Below are 18758 nucleotides of genomic sequence, written 5' to 3' on the forward strand. Positions count from 1 at the left end.
TTTTGTCTGAACAGAAACTGATGTCAGGGAAAACATTCACTAACTTTAATACGATGTACAAACAAGCTGCAAAGGTTGAAAATATTGACTTAAGGACAAAACAGGCAGCAAAATCTGGATGCAACTGGAAAATAAATGTTTAACAAATACAAAGGAGACGTGGTGCTGCAAAATGAATGAACATGCTGCAAAAAGCAGAAATGAATACATTAAAAGTAAACATTCAGCAAATACACAAATGATGCAAAGTCAAAAACACACAAACAGAAAACAAAGGAAACAGAAAAAAGCTGCAATCATCACAGCAGATAGGGGGCGCTACTTAGACTCTATATGAGTGAATTGTTTTTTTACAAAGAACATAATTAACAAAGATAATTGGAAGGACAACGTTTTGAGATCGGCTGGCGGATGAAACAGACGGGCTATGACAAACACAGCACTCCCCCACCCCTCACCCCCTGGGACTGATGGCACAACAAACAAAAGTCAGACAACATGAACATCAGTTGTTCAGGTGCTGAGTCATGAGAAAATCCTTGGCTAAAAAGCCTCACTCAGCAGCAGGAGTTACTTTACCAATAATCAAAATACATTTCTCCATAAAAGGATAGCTGTAACATTTAGCGCCCCCTACAGGCCTGGAGTGTTTCTCCTGTGATGACTAGATATGCAGTAGTTTGTTTTCTGGGTTTGTGTCTCTTAAATGACAGCTTCTGTGTATTTACAGCACGTTTGGGTTGAATGGAAATCTTTTGGGCAGCTGCAGGACTTTTATACCAAATTCACAATAAAGACAAAAAGGCAACAACATTTTAATCAGGAGTTTTATTGCATGATGTGCCATATTGCATTTATAAACAATGAAGACTTAAAAACAAAACAAACATTGTACAGTTCATATCAGGAAGCCAGAAAAGTTGGTCTGATAATAAAATTAACTCTTATTTCTAATATATCATTACACAGATTAAAGTTTTATTAGATTTAATTTGACACCGTAATAATCAGTGAAACTGTAGCAGGTACATCAAATCATCCACTTCTAAATTCATGAAATAAAAACACTAACAAAAAGTTGTTAACACATATTCAAGAATAACAAAAAGCTGAATTATTGCAGAAGTTGATGTCTTGCTGAAAGAATGGTAGAAACAAATAACGGTTATGTCACGCCCCATGTACAGCGATTACATTCCTAAGCAGCAGTTGTGGGACTGAATCTGACCTCGGCCTTTTGCTGCATGTCATCCCCCCACTCTCTCCTCCCGTTTCCTGTCCCTCTTCAGCTGTCCTATCTAATAAAGGCGAAAAGGCCCAAAAAAGAAACGATTAACATGAAAAGCACAACACCCCCCCACCTTCAGCCATTTCTGGCCTGAGGCCCACAATTAATCAAAAGGAAAACTGTCACTAATATGACATCTGTATGTATGAAACTCACAACAAACATCTAAACACACCACTCAAAGAGAGCAGAAATAACAACCTGACAAAAAGGTTGAGACTAAATCAGTACCATTGATTCACTTTTCAATCCCACAGTTAACCACAGTGCTCAGCTTCCAGGTTCTAAATGTCAAAAGTTTGCTGGCTACTTCAGGGAGAAAATAATAAATATTTGTTCTGTATCTGTTTTATTTGAGTCTGATTTTAATTTAAAGCCACATGTACGCTCCATCACAAAAACAGCATTTGATCATTTAAAGAACATTTCCAAAGTGAGGCAGTTTCTCTCTCTGAGCAATACCGATTTCATAACTAGAAGTAATGCTCTCATTTCTGGTCTACCAAAGAATAAAGTAAATCAGCTGCAGTTAATTCAAAACGCGGCAGCACGAGTGCTAACAAAGACCAGAAGGAGAGCACACAATACACCAATTTTAAAATCTTTACACAGGCTGCCTGTGAGGTTTCATATTAATTTTTAACTTATTTTAACTGTCTATAAGGCAATCTTTACCCTCTTATTATCTCAACTATATTTTTGTTAATCTTTTCAGTTTTAACTTAACTATTTTTATTCCTATTGGTGTGCATTAGTCTCTACTTCTCTACTTCTAAATCCATTTTTATTTCTACCCTGTTTTGTCACTAGTTTATGTTTATTCTTGTTTTTCAGTCGCTGTAAAGCACTTTGAATTTGTATGAAAGGTGCTATATGAATAAAGCTTGATTGATTGATATCCAGAAGCCTCGTTTGACTTTTCAATGCTCCCTGTGGGACCCTCAGTGGTTAAACAGGCCTCAGCTGTTTCTCTGCATCAGGTAAACCTGAAATATCCACAAGAGAGTTAAACACAAAGGTTGTGATATTCTACTGATAACTTTCATATTACCATTTCATTGTCTACCAGAATGTTAACTTTTAATCATCACTTTTACTTAAACTTACCTGTGCAGATGACGGGCCGGGTTGATCAGCACTAGTGTGAATAGAAGCATTGTTAGCAACTGTTATAAAAATAAGTGAAGCAATTTCTTACAGTTTAAAATCAGAGCATTATCTACTTTAAAAACAAAGTTTTACCTAACTGGTGATGTTCCTTCATGTGTGTTTTTCTTCAGTTCTTGATAGTATTTTGTCACCGTCTCAAGCTCCTTTTTGACATCTAAAACACAAAAAGTTAAACTTCAACCTTGGAAAAATGTCTTTGCACTTTGGTGTGAAGATAATCTGCTTCAGAATCTGGCAAAAGCAAAAACTTGTAATATCCTCTTAGTAGGTGACTATATTTCTATGGATGAATATTAGCATGGATGTTTTTTCAGGCTGGGATTAAACCTGACATTTCACACATATTGTATGCAGATATATGTGAACTTCCTGTCTTGTGGGGAAATGTATTTTTTTTTGTTCTGCCATGGTCATAAATACATCAAATTTTCAAAATAACATCCATGTGTGAACTCCCTGTTTGTATCTTTAGATATCACAGGCTTGTATGTAGGACTGGACGTGTTAGATACCTAACCCACATAAAGTACATTCGTGAAATGTGCTGGATTGTGTAGTAAACATTTTTTAGGGGACACTATTGAGGAACAAGATATACCTGCACACTTGCTCAAATGCCACAAAACTTTTTATTCCATCACAATCCCAACGTTTCCCCCAGAGGTCTTCTTCAGGTAATAATTTTTGTTTTTTTGCAGGTGTGCAGGTATATCTTCTTCCTAGGTCTGCTGTTTTTGCACTGCCCTGCACCTCCTTGATGTTCGTTCAAAAGTGGGGGTCAGGACCCCCTGGGGAGTCGCAAGACACTGAGAGGGGGGTCGCAAGATGACCTTCCATAAACAAATAAACATTTGAAGTGACTTAAAATTGCACATTTACCCATTATTGTAAAATTATATACAAAAAGTTGTTGAATTTAAAATAAAGTGAGATCTGTGATGAAATGAAAGTAATTTGTAAAAAATCTTTCTAATGTAACTTTGCACAAGAATGTAACAATGTAGGTGTCTGTTGCTCTTTGTAAATAAAAATGCACACAGACACAATGAAATAATACAATTATTATAGGCTGCTGTGTTTTTTTGTGTTTACTAAGCCCAGTGTTTGGATATGCCTATTAGTGTGTGCTGCTTTAAATGCTTTAATAACTTCCAAGGACAGTGGGGGTCCCCAGTCTCTGGCACCGTTATTTTGGGGGTCACGGGCTAAATAGTTTGAGAAACCCTGTTCTAGGGGACACGATTGAGCTATTGTGCAACACCAATGTGACAGGCAGAGTACATTTTGGCAAAATCATTTTTAATTTCTAAACATCCACATTACCTGGAAGTGATTGTTCATCTGAATTGAGAGCGCGCTCAATAGACTCCTTCATTGTGTCGTTCAGTTTCTTCAGGATTTCCTCCTAAATCGGCATCAAAATATTTCAAATGTATTACCAGGGCATTTAAATATAGTGTTCAACATATTCTGGATCTTATGTTAAGTAACAGGTTAAACGTGTGTTCACTGGGCTGCTCAGAAAACAGAAAAGCTAAATATTTTTCTATAGGATTTTTTTTTCTGTTGTACTGTAATATTTAACAGCAAAATGTATTTTTTTGTTACACTGACTGCAGTGTTTTAATTGCAAAAGTAATTTTCTCAATGATACACATCACCTGATGATAGAAGAAATGTTCTATTGAACCATAAAATAATCAAACTGTGCAACGTTTTTTGCTGTATTATTATCTTTTGAGTTTGGATAAAAATCGAGATAAAAATCAAGGTTTACTTTATTGTCCCACAGAGTGAGAATTAGTCTTGGGCTCTTCACCCACGCTGCAGCCTTTAAACACAACATTCAACTTAAAATGTGACAAACCTTCAGGTTTTCCAGTTTTGACATCATTTCATCTTTAGCCTTCTCAAACATGGTGTTCTTATTAGCATCAACATGCTGCCTTATGATTTTCCTAGTGTTTTCTAGTCTTCCTTTTCCTTCACATTTTTGAGCATCTACAATGAAACAGAATATTTTAATGAATTACATTTCATGTTAAATGTTTTGATTCAGTGTCAGGTTTCATGTGCCAAGATCTTTTCTCTTACCTTCGTAGCATGTTTGCATGGTTTCCTTGATTGTTGTCGTCAGGCTGCTGTACATTTCTTTCTTACGCTGCCGGATGGTTTCTTGGAGTTCTATCTTTATTTTTTCTTCCTAAGAGAGAGGATAAAGAACAAGCTGTGTTGTAGACACTCTAATTTAAATGGCTAATATTTATTATATTTAGGGACGCACAATATGAATTTTATTAAGCCAATATCGATAATTACCTGCTCCTAAGAATATAATCAGTAAAGATATATATATAGACCTACATTAACGTAGTATACTAATGCCAACAATGAAAAACAAAAAATAGTTAGGCCTTTAGAATATATTTTTTAACTTTAACCATGTAAAAGTTATTTTTCACTTTCTGCAGATAACCAATGAGGCCCAACACATAGTATAAGCCAGCAGTTGACTAGCCCCCATTTTAGGTTTTTTTCACATTCGGCACAATTCTTTCCCCCTCCCCTCTGGGCTTCATTCACATCAGTAACATCGTTCTGTGCCTTCAGTACACTCGCATATGTACACCGTAAAACATAAATGAATGCCATTATTGTTAATAATGATTATAAAAAAATATATATATCCGTAATATTGGCCAAATAATCATCTGAACTGATATGTATTGTGCATCCCTAATATTATCCCTAATATAATCCCTTATATTGATGGTGTTCTTCATAGGCAGTGTATATAATGTTTATAGCTGAATAAATAACATTGTTTTGGTTTCACTTTTGCATGTTTTCTCTTTATTCCATACATTAGTCACAAACGTCAGGTTAATGTTGATTTGCTCGACAAACTACTTGATCAGTCATTAGATTGAATTATTCCTTCTATTACCTCAGTCCTGAGAAATTCCAGTTGCAGTTCCACGTCTTTGTACTTCCGATTTTGAATCAGCTCCCCAGTGTCGAGTGAAAAGGAACTGATGGTCCCGTTGAATGGTCCAGGATTTGATTCAGTTCTGAAACATGTTCATAAGTAGCTCTTTCATTAAGTAAGACCGGACAAGTTTCAAATTAAATAATTTCAGCTGTAGCAGATGGAGTGGCAGAATCCAACATAGACCTGAACTTAATCACAAATGTTTCGATAGTCTTGTTCTTAGTGTTGCTCATCCAGCTTGGAAAACTTGACAGCCAATTTTAAGTTTACAGCCCAATCCATCTCCTTAATTTCTATCTGAATACTTTTTTAAAACTGTTCACCATTAGCCGGGTGCTCAAGGTAACTGCTGGTTAGAAGGACAGTTTTCCTTTGCATAAATGCTGCCAAAGGTTTGCTTATGGTGGACTCGTGTTGGGTTTATTTTAATCATACAACATGGAGTACAGGTTTCACCTGGGCTTTTTCTGAAACCACCAACTAATTTAAATTAGTAGTACGCACTGATTTGGCCAGAATGCAGTATGCAGTATGCGAACAAATCCGAGATCCCCTGTATGCCAAAACTATCCGGACGTCGTACTGATCGGGGTCTGAGCGAGGTGCACAAACATTATATGCATCAGACCAATCGTCCTTGCGTACTGTTTCCCACAATTCAAAGCACCAGGTCAGAGATGATGGACAGCAACGGCCATTGTGTCCCGAGAAATAATCACAATCCGACCAAACCACACAAAGATACCACCATCAACTTGTTTGATTCTCAAAATGCTGAAAATCTAAATTAATCACTCGTCAGCTTTTTCCAGACTGTAAGTGGATGCTACCCTGTAGTGGCGTTTGTTGTCAGCTGGGCTGTTACTTTTTTTATTCCAATGCATTCTAAGACCAGAAACCAGCTTAGTCGGGCCTGGCATACTGCAAAATAACCACAGACTGGCAGTCATACTACTGTTGAAGGTAATATGAAGTACATACGACATGATATGTTCAACAGGAGTATGTAGCATGTGGTTTCTAAAACAGCTCTGCTCTTTTTCTAAAGTTTCTTGACATAACTTTTGTTATGTTTTGGCACAACGCAAAAATGATGGATCTATGTTTTAAGGATTTGTATTACTACATTGTATACAATTATCTTATAAGTTTTTCTTTGCTGTCGTTTTTAGGAGGCCATTTTTTGTCCTTGTTTAGTAATTCCTTACGGGAAGGTCTTTCTGAATTCTTCATCAATGCTGTCCATCAGCTTTGCAGCTAAATCCTCATTGAGGTTTAAGTGTTTCCCTGCTGTTGTTTTGTGGACACCATAGTTGTCGACTACACATTTCAGTGTCTTGTGAAAACCACTTCCTTTTCCCTTCCTCTGAAACAAAACAAAATTAGAATATTTCATTAGACACTAATAATTTAAGTATGGGTTGGACAATCTGTGGTTTTGTTATGAAAACAAAATATTCAGGTACCTTAGGATTTAAAAAGGACTTCAAGACATCATCACATGAACTTTTAGAGTTCTCAACCCCATGCTTGAGACATTCTTCCAAAGCATCTGTGGCCTCTTGCATGGACTTTTGGACTTGTTCATGTCCACACTTCATTGTTTCTGTAAGGACTTTGCTCACTTCTGTTTTTACCGTAGCCTGAAATCAAACAGAAAACATTTAAAATTCAAAACATTGTGTGTGTGTGTGTGTGTGTGTGTGTGTGTGTGTGTGTGTGTGTGTGTGTGTGTGTGTGAAATAATACAAATCAAAAGCCCATGACATCTTTAGCATTTTTTTCATCAAGTGTAAAAGCTGATGTGACCGGTTGTATGCAACGTTTAACGTCAGAGTGCAATTAATTAGGCTCAAGTTTATTGTTGCCTTATTTTTTCTGCATTTATTTAATAAAAAATTAACATTTTATTTATACAGCCCGAATAATTCTGATACGTAAACAGAATGAAAGTGTTGTTACATTATCTTACCCCTCCTCCACAGCGGGCCCCTTGAATTAAGGACAGTATCCCATACGCTCCTGACACATACCAGTAGTTCAGTGTCTCTGAGTGATTGTCATTAAGTTTTTGCAAAATCTTCTGAAGTTCAGGGACTTCTGTAAATAATAAATACATAACAATATTCTTAGTCACTTTTCACATGTTATAAACATTAAATAATCCACTAACTGTTCCATGGGGGGATCACCTACCAGTGTCAGCAGGTTCTAGAAATTGTTTGTCCTGAAACTCAATGGCGCTCACTGTGAACACTTTGAAACATTCATCACTGAAATGTCTCTGAAAAAATAAAATGAATCATTTTGAGGTGGGATTGCAGTTATAGAACAACTTTGTGTTTTGGGTTGTCAGTCTATAAAACTCACCTTAACCATCTTTTGTGTCCCAAATTTTTCTTTCACTTCCACCTTTACTTCCTCGTTCCTCTCTCTTAGGGCTTCCACTAAACTGTTAGAAGAGATCAGTATCAGGCAGTGCCTCAAACAATATCTGAAGCCCTGAAACCTCAAACTGTGTTTCTCTTAGAATAAAAGCAAAACATTGTCTCTTTAACACACAAACATATGAGCACATATCATATATCTATACAATAAAGTGTAAAAGTGGATTATCAGATACATTGTGTATAATGTTGGTATTAAAAACCTGCACGACTCAGTGATCTTTACACATTCCTAATGCTAGAAGATACAACAGATGATGATAACAATCTTGATGGAGCACCAGTTGTGTTAGCAAAACTTGAGAGAAATGAGAACAACACCAATGGAAGGCTAGTGATGTTCAACAAGATGCAGGTAAGGCCTGGACTGTTTTTTTTGTTCTTCATAAACAAGGTACACAGTTTATAGACTGATTGTGATGGTATACACATTAGGTAGGGGGACATCTTTTATACATCTATATATACATCTTTCATTTACCATTTTTACTGACACTTATTAGTGTTAATATAATGTTTGAAAAAAAAAAAACATTTACCTTTGACCTTTTTCACGTCTAATATGATCAGACTTGTTGCAGATGAAGTGAATGTGCTTACACTGGCCACCATTTCCAAGATACCTGATGGCACTTTTCAGAATCTCCCATGCTTCTTTCTCTGATGCTGGTCTCTCCATGTCAGTCACGATCCACACAGTGGAACAGTCTTGAACAACCTAGAGGGATACAATCAAATTTATTTGTGAATAACTTAACATCAGCGCTTTGTAATAAAATAATGTTAAACTTAAGACAAGATAAACAAATAGTGATGCATTTAAATGATTTACCCCTTTCCACATGTTATCTCTGCCCTTGTTGCAGTCCCCATTTCCAGGTAGATCCACAAGTGTGACATTCTGGAGAAGGTCATTATTTGGCACCTTGATAGTAACACACTTCACCAGGGGCCAAAACCATTTCTTTATGCCTTTAGCCACTCCTTCCTTTGATTTGCTTCTTGTGTATTTGACAAGTTCTGCAGACAGCTGTTCAGCCTGCAATAAAGGATAAGATTCAATATTTTATTTAGATGCACCATGGTGAGTACAACATCCTGATTGGAACGTGACAATCTGGTTACTAGTGGACAAGGTCCTAAATGATTTTTCTATGAATGGTACATTTGGTATGTGATTGTTTCAATTTAGGATGAAGTTCACTCTTTTAAAAAAGACTTAATATAAGAATAACACTTTATAGATTTATTCTATAACTTACCGTTCTAAAGGACAACGTCATCTTGCCAGAATTAAGAAATTCTGGAATTTCTTTGAAATGTTTCCGATCCATGAAATTGTTGTTGTCCAATATTTCTTCCCATTGTTCTCCATACACTGCTGACAGCATCTCAACAGCGTTACTTTCAACATCGTCATCATTGTTATTCTCCGTATTGTTATTGTCAGCACCTTCACGGTCATCGCCATTATCCTCTTCGTCGCCTGCATCATTCAGTAAGATTTTTTTAAAGCCCTGCACATGTTCCTCGAACTCCTGATGAAAAAGTCATTTTTTAACATAGTTTCATGGAAACAAATGAAAAAAAAATGCATGAAGCAAAGTGATGAGCAGCAACATCTGAACTTTTTGAAAAGTGACAAGTACTCATTAAGCAGGTTTTACCTCTTTTTTGATGAATTCAATCTCTGCCTCATAGTTCTGGTTCTGCTTGTTAGCCTCCACCTTAATGATGACTGTTGTACATGCTTTGGTACGTCCTGAGGGCAAGAGATCCTTCTCTCCAATGACAGCATTTATTAAAGAGCTTTTTCCAGCCCCTGTTTTACCAAAGACACCAACCAGCTCCCTCTTTTCTTTCTTCAAACCACCAATTTTTTTCCTGTTGAAAAAAAGATTTAATATGTTTTTTGATTTATTTGGAAATTAAACAATGAAATAATGTGTCAGTAATGTTTTAGAAGTAACCACCAGCAATTTCACAGCGACTGCTGTCATTAAGGTGCCAACAGACCAAATGTGGGACAAAGAGTATGTTTATGCGGGACAAAATGTTACTGCAATGCCGAGGTTGATTTAGGTTGCACGATGCAGGTTCACCACAGAGGCCGGTGTAAGCACATCTTTAACTATGGTTGCTGCTTTTGTACGCCGTGAGTTTTTTTTGTTATATCTGAGTCTGTATAAATGTGCGGAGCCACAGTCTGCTGCAAGTGCTGCACAGTGATGAACGTTGGTTATTTTACTTGCTGTCCCTTTATCTGTTGGGCAATCCTCTTCAGGTTTTAAGGGATGTAGGCCTATCCATAGACGGACATTTTCTTTAAGTGTCAGTCTTGCATGCAGTGTGTCGCATCAAATCGTACTGTCCTTAATGTGTGACTGAAAAAGAACTCTGGCAAATGTGACTGCATCTCCTGTCTTTGTTGTAGTTTCCATCATAATCTGCCAAAAAGTGCATCCTGGTTGACTTGTGTCTTTGTTTTGTGGCAGAGGAGCGTAACATAGTCAACAAGGATGGTGACAGGTTAGCAGCCCTTGATCCCACATGTGGCCTGATTGATTGATATCTGAAACAGGCTATGGTAAGAGCCTCATCTTGAAAACTAAAGCCAATCAAATGCAGGACAGCTTCTCAATTTAAGGGACTCAGGACAGGTGATGAAAATGTTGTGCAGTCCCATACAAAGCGGGACACCTGGTCATACCTATAGCTGTCATCCAAATGGGGACATGGTTATTCTACTGACAGGGAGGACATGTTTGACTCCTCTTGGCCATGTTACATTTGACATAGTAAATTGTGGACTCAACTAACAACAAGCTGTATTAGCAAGGTGCTTAAGATATCTGCTATTGGCTAGAAGACATCATTAAAGAGATCAGAGGCCTGAACTCAGAAATGAGGGATGTTTTCAACACATTTAGGCAAGCTTTAAGAAGTGACATGAAAAAGGATTTGGATAATCTTAAGAAAGACACAGGGGTGGCTGTGGCTCAGTGGTAGAGTCAGTGGTCTATCAATAGGGTTCAACCCCCTGCTCCTGCAGCCACATGTTGATGTCTGGGACAATAGACTTTATAAAAGAGTATAATATTGAGTCGAACATCAAATTATTGACTTGGTCTGCACTGGATCCTCAGTTTAAACCTGGGATCAGTAATTCTATATTCAAGCAGTGGTGGGATCAAGGTATTACAGCAGTATGTACTTCAACTCAGAGAAATTATTTAGAAGTTTTGGTGACCTGCAGAAGGAATTCAAACTTTAGACCAACAATTTATTTCAGATACCAACAAGAAATAACCAAGGAGGGCAAAGCAGTTATATATATTTTGACTTAAGCATACAAACAGAACATGAAAATCACTTCAAAAATAGACCAGGGTTTCCAAGTACATAAAGGGAATAATATGGAATACATATTATTGAAAATGAACTGTACAAAAAAATCCTAAGAGAGGGCTGGTGTTCAATGTGGGGCATGCAATCTCTAAGAAGTGGAGAGGATATGGTTCATTTTATTTTGGTGTGTCTCAGCGTGCCGCCGTGATGCTCTGTCTGCAGACAGAGGAGCAGGGAATACTCCGTTATTATAACTCCGTGTAGTTTTTACATGACTGTTGGGGTAAATATTTGCCCGCCATGTGGTGGATAGCTCTGTGAAATGAACTTGCCAAATGAAAAATCTACCAGCATTTAGCGCTTGGCGGTCGTCAGCGGAGCGTCCAGACCCAGTCAAAACAAACAAACAAACAAACAAACAGTGCATCAGCTGGCTATCCAGCGCGAGCCGCATGTATAAACAGATGAGAGGGGAGTTGACTGCTGGAAGTCAGAGACGTCATATTTTAGTTCATGTTCTACCTGTTCAACAGTCATTTGATACATAAACATAGATTCAGTGAGGATTTGAATTGTCTTTTCTTTTTTTTTTTTGACTCTGGTGATTTTCCTTTGGTGCTGGGTAAAACCTCTTTGGGGGGTCCCAAATAATTGTCTATGCAGGAAAAACACTTTCAACCCTACTGTTCTTTTATATTCGTCTTTGTTTGCCCAGGTTGTTTGTTTCTCTTTTTTAACGTGAAAATTGACTCAATAGAAGTATTATTTTTTTCAAACCTTAATGATTTCATACCAGCCACTATATACTGCAGCAAGACCTTTGTTTATATTCTGTGTTAAGCTGGAAAACAGGAACACTTTTAGAGGCCATGTTATTGTTTATACAAAACTTTAAAGTTGATAAAAGTTGACAACCAAAAAAAAATCTGGTGAAGTTCTCTGACATATAAGAAAGATTTAAGTTATGTTGAAATGCATGGGTAGTGATGAATTACATAGAGGTCAAATACAATCCCAGTTCCTGAAAAGTTGGGATGTTGTGTTAAATCTAAATAGAACGTGCAGATTGCATAAAGATTCAAATTGAGTTTATTTTTATAACATTTCTCAGTTTCAACATTTGATATACTGAGTGTGTAACTGAGTGCTATGCACATACAATGATTAAGTGTCTTGTTCTTTTAGAGGTCTTATTAGTGGGAGGTGGTGGGAAGATGGAACAACTGGGCCTTTCAGAGAAGAGATAACTTATCTATGTAGCATGTAGCAAGTGTTATCTGCATTGTGCTGAAATACAGAGACTTTTCTCTATTCGGGGAACTCCTCTCCCACAGCTCTATGTTGTGTGAGATTCTGTGCACTGCATGAGTAACGAGACGCTGACTTCAAAATCCTCATTCCGAGTCTGATGTTACTTTTTCACCCACAGATATATTGTCTTTTTTGTGCTAGTTTCAGTTATATATGGGGTTCCAAATTTTTGTACAGGTAAATCATCACATTCTGTTTTTATTTAAATTCACACAATGTCCCAACTTTCCAGGAAATTGGGTTGTAGGTTTTTATATAAGTAAAAAGGGAAAGAGAATGATAACAGATTTTAACTTGTGATGGGCACAGGTCATTGTCAAGAGAATACAGTCAGAATAGGAGAAATTAATTGCAAAATGAATGACTCAACTCCAGAGATCAGTCACTAATGTCTTTGTAAGCATGTCCGCTAAAACTAATAATAATATGCAATATAAAAAATGTATTACTTACTCTAGAAAATCCTTGAGCTCTGTCTGAGGTAGCCTACTCTCAACACTTGCCATGATTTTTTCCACTTCAGGCAGTACATCTTCTCCTGTTGGAGTGAAAGTAGAGAAAAAAAGACAAATGTATCAATATCGTTTTACAAAGAGAGGAAATAAATGTAGAGCATGAGAGAGCCGTTCTCTTCTGAAACAGTTAGAATGTCTTAGATAGTATCTTCAGGCTTTTACAGCCTCTTGCAAAAATGTTTTTCAGAGTTTAAAACATAATTGGGTCTTATTTTAACAATCCAATGTTCATGTAAGTGCACAAAGTGCCCTTTCAATAGCAGGGAAATGATTTAAACTGTCCATATGCAGTATAGACTGAAGACATGTTTTGTTTTATCTAAGGATTCTTCTTTAAATTAATTATTTTTATCCTGTTTTGTAGTAATAAAACAATAAACTCCCGGGGGACCCATCGCAAGTAGACATATTTAACACTACGCTGCTCATCTCCCTTTTCTGTTGCCTGCAGGGCTGGATCATCTGTATGGGTACAGGGAGACGGGGCGTCTGAACCTGAAAGTGAAGGGGTCTGCCCTGACACCAGGTAGGGTCAGGGTAAAGTACAAATAGTTATATAGCTTCTACAGGATTGGCTGCATTGATTAAATGACAGCTAAGTTAACAGAGAGGTTCAAGGGTAGATTATTTTTTTAGTGGAATCCTCTTAAGAAGTTAAGGCATGAGATTACAACCTTATTAGTGTTCTCTTAGAAGAGAAAATCAATCTCTTCAGGGTTAATAACAGCCTATAGGCCTACTATTTGGGGGGTGGGGGGTCATAACTCTCCTAACTCTTCTCCCCCATTTGGAATCCTTGACACCTGAGGTTTTAAAATCTTTGTTCAATTTTATTTGTTCAATAGATAAATGAAATACCTGTGAGTTTCTTGTCACGTTGTGGTTTCTTAGGTAGTGATGCCATCTGCTGGTCTCTCCCGTGTGGCTCCTTCTCTCTTATCAAAAAGGCAAGAAGAACAATTTGACCCTCAGAGTATAAAACGTTCTCTCACTTGTTTTTGTCAAAGCGAGATATTATTGAGAGAGAGAGAGAGAGAGAGAGAGGGCCTGCTTCTGTGTTTCTTGCTGTGCCTCGTAGGTTAAAGCAGCCACCTTAAACAACAGATTTACAACTTGACACATTTCAAACAGTTAATATGAATTTCATTAAATCAAAGGACAGATGGAGGCTGTAACATTATTCAAAAATATGTAGCAAATTGAAATAGATAACCAGAAGCTGCTTTTGAAGTTTAAGTTATGCAGAACATTAATCAAAGATACAACGTCCAGTCAGAGTTAGTAAAACTAGTTACATCTCTATTCCTTTCTTATCTTATGTAACACTGCTTTACTTACAATTCCTTTGGAGTCTGTAGACGATGATGAAAGTAAAAATGGTAAAAGTTCAAAAAGCTCCACAGATGGCTGTATCAAAACTCCCAGATGATCAAGTAAAAAAAAAAAAAAAAAAACTATCTCAATAAGTCATTTAACCACGGTCCGTGTACGAAGTAAAATTCATTTGCAGTAGTTCATGTTGTATTATGAAACATGCCAGTTTAAGGGGTATTGCCTAATTTCCTTGTCCGACTTGGCGAATGCGAAAACATCCGGTCACTACACCCTGACCCTTATTTTGAAAAACGGAAGTTACCTAGACATTTAGCACTTCACTTCATCGCTCTCTCTGTCTCTTCCTCCTGCTCGCTCTGCAGTCCGGAGCATTTACCATAAAGATCAGAATACGTGAGCACTTCAAATTTAGGGGCGGCTCACTTCACCATGTAAACTCGAGGAGCGGCTGACTTGACCGCAGTCCCCAAACCAACCACTACACCCTCCCCCTCCGTGACGGAGAAGTCACACTCGCAATTCAATTCAATTCAAAAAACTTTATTTGTCCCCGGGGTGCAATTCAAAGGAACACAGAGCAGTAAATTAACAACAGTGCAAGTACGAAACATTTTAACCTAAATATAAAGTGTCAATTTAAATACAACTTAAAGCTTAAACTTAACTTAAAAATACAAAATATAAAAGAGTAGATATAGACAGTGATCAGACTAACAGATGTAAACAGATGTAACCATAACTATGTGCAGTAAACGAGAAATAAATATATATATATATACAGAGCTATGTGCAAGTAGGCAAATACTAAATGATAAGTTAATAAGGTGCATGGTGAACAATGGAACAACAGAACTAATATATACAATATAACTGTAAAGGTAAAAATGAGATAAATAAAGTGACTGTAGTGCAATGATGGATAAGAGACAACAGGAATAAAGTAACCAGAACTGTATGAATACTGAAATAGAAAGGATAGAATAAAGTGATGTAGTGCATGAGACCAGATAAAGCAGAGGCAGTTAAGGTGCATGGCAAATGGAAGGAAGTAAAGAAGCAAAGTTCACAGCTGAGAGTCTGCATTGGTGAGAGGTACAGGTAGTCCAATGATCTTAGAGCAGACTGTGACCGTGCTCTGCAGGCGGTTTCTGTTCTGGAGGGTGGTGGAGTGGAACCAGCAGGTTATAGAAAAAGTAATAATGCTCTCAATGAAGGAGTAGTAGAAGGTCAGAAGAATGTTCTTACTGAATCCAAAGGAATTGAGCTTCCTTAGGAGGTATTTTCGTTGACATTTCCTGAGAATCTCCTCGGAGTTGGAGGAGAATTTCAGCAGGCTGTCGAAGATGGTACCCAGGTACTTATACTCCTCTACTAGTTCGACAGGATTCTCATGGATTGTGGTGATTGCAGCTGCAGCCAGTTCCCTCTGCTTGTTGGAGAAGGTCACCACCATGTCGCAGCTGAATGAAGTCCCCTTCATCAAGGTGTAGGGTAGAAATACAGCGGCAGGCTTTAAGAAAAACTTCCCTCTCTCAGGTGGAAACAGGAACTGTATGTTACCATGGTTACTCAGCTGTATCTTACAGGAGCGGCTTTATTTTGTAGCTAATGCATTCTGTAAAAATATTTATTATTATAGATTATTCTTATTGTTCTTTAGTAAGTTATATTAGACTTATGTGTAGACTTATAACAAAACTATTAGATTGAGCCTACATTGTTTATTGTAATTTATAATTGAAGTTAATTTATCGTAATTTCATAGAACAGGGTGTCCTAAATTAATGCAAAGACAAAGATAACATTGTTGAACATCAGAGCAGCAAAAAGTGTATTTTTTATTGTTGAATTGAGATTTCACAAAGACATCAAAAGTAGAAAAATAATAAATAAATATGAACAGCGAAAACTTGTCTGCAACATGATTTAATATTATTTTGTTTTTGCAACAGTCCCTGTAAATATAAAACACTTTACAATAAATAAACATATATTTGATCCTCAGTACACATTTGAAGTTGTTAACGTCTGGATGAGGATATTAAATGTCTATCTTAGTTTGAGCAGATGATCAAATGAACATGATCAGAACATGATCAAATGTTCTGTTCAACTTTATTATGACCCTGCCGAGCCTCAAACATCATGAAGGACCATCACATCCTGGACACTCTTCTTCACCACCCTCTCATCAGGCAGTGGTCTGTGGAAAAAAAAGAGAGGAAAGGCTTGTATGAATATTGAATATAGCAAAATGACACATTGCCTGTTTGAATACTTTATAGTAAGGACGTCCCTTTTAGGTAACAAGCATAAAAGCATAAACCCCACCACTTCCAGTTGTCCACTTCTTTGACCAATCATGACCAATGTTCCTCTTCCTGTAAATGAAAGCGATGTTTCATTTAAGGGCGCGGTCACATTGGCCATCTGTACCGTGCCCAAGCTAGCTTCAATGCTAAAGTCCAGTTCGTTTGGCCAGTGTGACCGCTCCGTAAAGTGCTCAGGCACGGTACACTTCTTTGGCTTCACAAGTTCACAAGCCCTCTGTGTCTGCTCCACCTTCATGCCATCAGCACTTTCACTTTCTCATGAACTTGTTCACAATCACATGCTGCAAGTTGATTAAACATTTTTTTTTAAATCAAATACTAGTATTTTTTTTTTTTTTAAGTTTTTCTTTGACCATCACTACCAATTTATTTTGCTTTTCTAGCTTGTTGTCAGACACATAGTAAATCATGTATTTCTTACTCCTTTTCCATATTTCTCCTCTGGAGCCGTTGCTGTGTTCTGCAGCTATCAGATAAAAGTGATGGACAAAAGTTGAACGTTCCTATACCTGGAACCAATTAAAAAAATGTACTAAAGTTCAGTATTTGAAATAATGTGCTTCATTCATTGTTAAGGCAACAGGCATGAGAGTGACTCCTACTGGTTGTTTTTGATACTTGCACTGTAAAGCTGGAACTCTGAAGACACAATGGGTCATTTTTTTATTTTAAAGTCACACTCAATAATATCAAAATTGGTTACAGTGTTGATGCTCTTTTTATGTTCTGCACCTTGTGTTAACATAACAAACCCTGCTTGGCTCAGTTTCAACATGAGAATATTTATTGAGAGAAAACAGCAGAACAATGGGTTTATAAATAGACGTGTCATAGTTGTATGAATAGAATCAAACCTGTTGGCAAGTGAAAGAAAAAAAATTGTCAAGCTGTTGTTCAAAGAACAGAAATCGATGGGACAAATTTCTACACTAATTCTTACCAAAACACCTATTTTTCATCTAAGTGTGATATCTAATATTTGAAGTCGGTATGTAAAATCTAATTTCAACAAACTTAGAACAGACAGAGCCTTGGACACGCCCTGAGATGTTATGAAGAACCACACCTGTATGTCCACAAAGCAGACCAACAGGTTCTGCCTCAGTGCAGTTGTTGGGTTGTATGAAAGGTAACACAACTATTGTATAAAACAAACAATGCCATTATTAACTAAAACCAAGGGCATATGCCACTCTGATGTGTGTAGAAAATGATTTATCTTAGCGAATCAATGGAAAAAATTGTAGTGCTTGACATTTGTGTGTGAGCACATTTATAAATTCCTGGTTTTAACATGTGAATGCTACGACTTCATGAGCAACAAACACTAAGTATGCAGTGAAGGTCACTTTAAGAGTTTGGGTTATGCTTACAGATTTTTGTCTGGTAACTTGATTGGAACATCAGTTTTTTGTCAGAACAGAAACTGATGTCAGGGAAAACATTCACTAACTTTAATACGATGTACGAACAAGCTGCTAAGGTTGAAAATATTGACTTAAGGACAAAACAGGCAGCAAAATCTGGATGCAACTGGAAAATAAATGTTTAACAAATACAAAGGAGATGTGGTGCTGCAAAAGGAATGAACATGCTGCAAAAAGCAGAAATGAATACATTAAAAGTAAACATTCAGCAAATACACAAATGAAGCAAAGTCAAAAACACCCAATAGAACAGAACAGAACAGAATAGAATAGAATTACTTTATTGATCCCAAACTGGGAAATTGTGGCGTTACAGCAGCAGGTTATCCAAACACACAATATGAGTAAAAAACACAATGTTAGCAAATCTGAACATAATATAATATTAAATACAAAGTAAATAAGTACTAAAAATATCAAAACTAAGAATGTGAATATATACAACCAGGATTTAACTAAGCATTACTAGTCTTAAATAGGAAGATTAAATATGGAAGATTAAATGTAAATGTGCAAAAACAGAGTCATAAATGGTTGTAAATTTAATATGAAAGATTAAATGTAAATGTGCAAAAACAGAGTTGTAAATGGA

General features: G+C 36.9%; 1 protein-coding gene across 1 annotated transcript in view; it reads right to left on the bottom strand.

Annotated features, from left to right (window-relative positions):
• Positions 1–2247: 2247 nt before the first annotated feature.
• LOC136183047 (nuclear GTPase SLIP-GC-like) overlaps positions 2248–18758 on the bottom strand; it is a 68775-nt gene continuing 52264 nt past the window's right edge. Inside the window, exons 3-19 of the mRNA XM_065964811.1 lie at positions 13010–13094; positions 9565–9781; positions 9160–9435; positions 8730–8936; positions 8437–8615; positions 7821–7902; positions 7647–7734; positions 7423–7550; positions 6917–7093; positions 6659–6816; positions 5406–5529; positions 4553–4661; positions 4326–4459; positions 3782–3863; positions 2531–2612; positions 2396–2426; positions 2248–2274 (exon numbers count right to left, since the gene is read on the bottom strand). Of these exons, the coding sequence (XP_065820883.1) occupies positions 2248–2274; positions 2396–2426; positions 2531–2612; positions 3782–3863; positions 4326–4459; positions 4553–4661; positions 5406–5529; positions 6659–6816; positions 6917–7093; positions 7423–7550; positions 7647–7734; positions 7821–7902; positions 8437–8615; positions 8730–8936; positions 9160–9435; positions 9565–9781; positions 13010–13094 (2186 nt within the window). The remainder of the gene's footprint in view (positions 2275–2395; positions 2427–2530; positions 2613–3781; positions 3864–4325; positions 4460–4552; positions 4662–5405; positions 5530–6658; positions 6817–6916; positions 7094–7422; positions 7551–7646; positions 7735–7820; positions 7903–8436; positions 8616–8729; positions 8937–9159; positions 9436–9564; positions 9782–13009; positions 13095–18758) is intronic.

The sequence above is a fragment of the Labrus bergylta genome, chromosome 16 (assembly GCF_963930695.1).
Source record: "Labrus bergylta chromosome 16, fLabBer1.1, whole genome shotgun sequence".
Taxonomy (NCBI): Eukaryota; Metazoa; Chordata; class Actinopteri; order Labriformes; family Labridae; genus Labrus; species Labrus bergylta.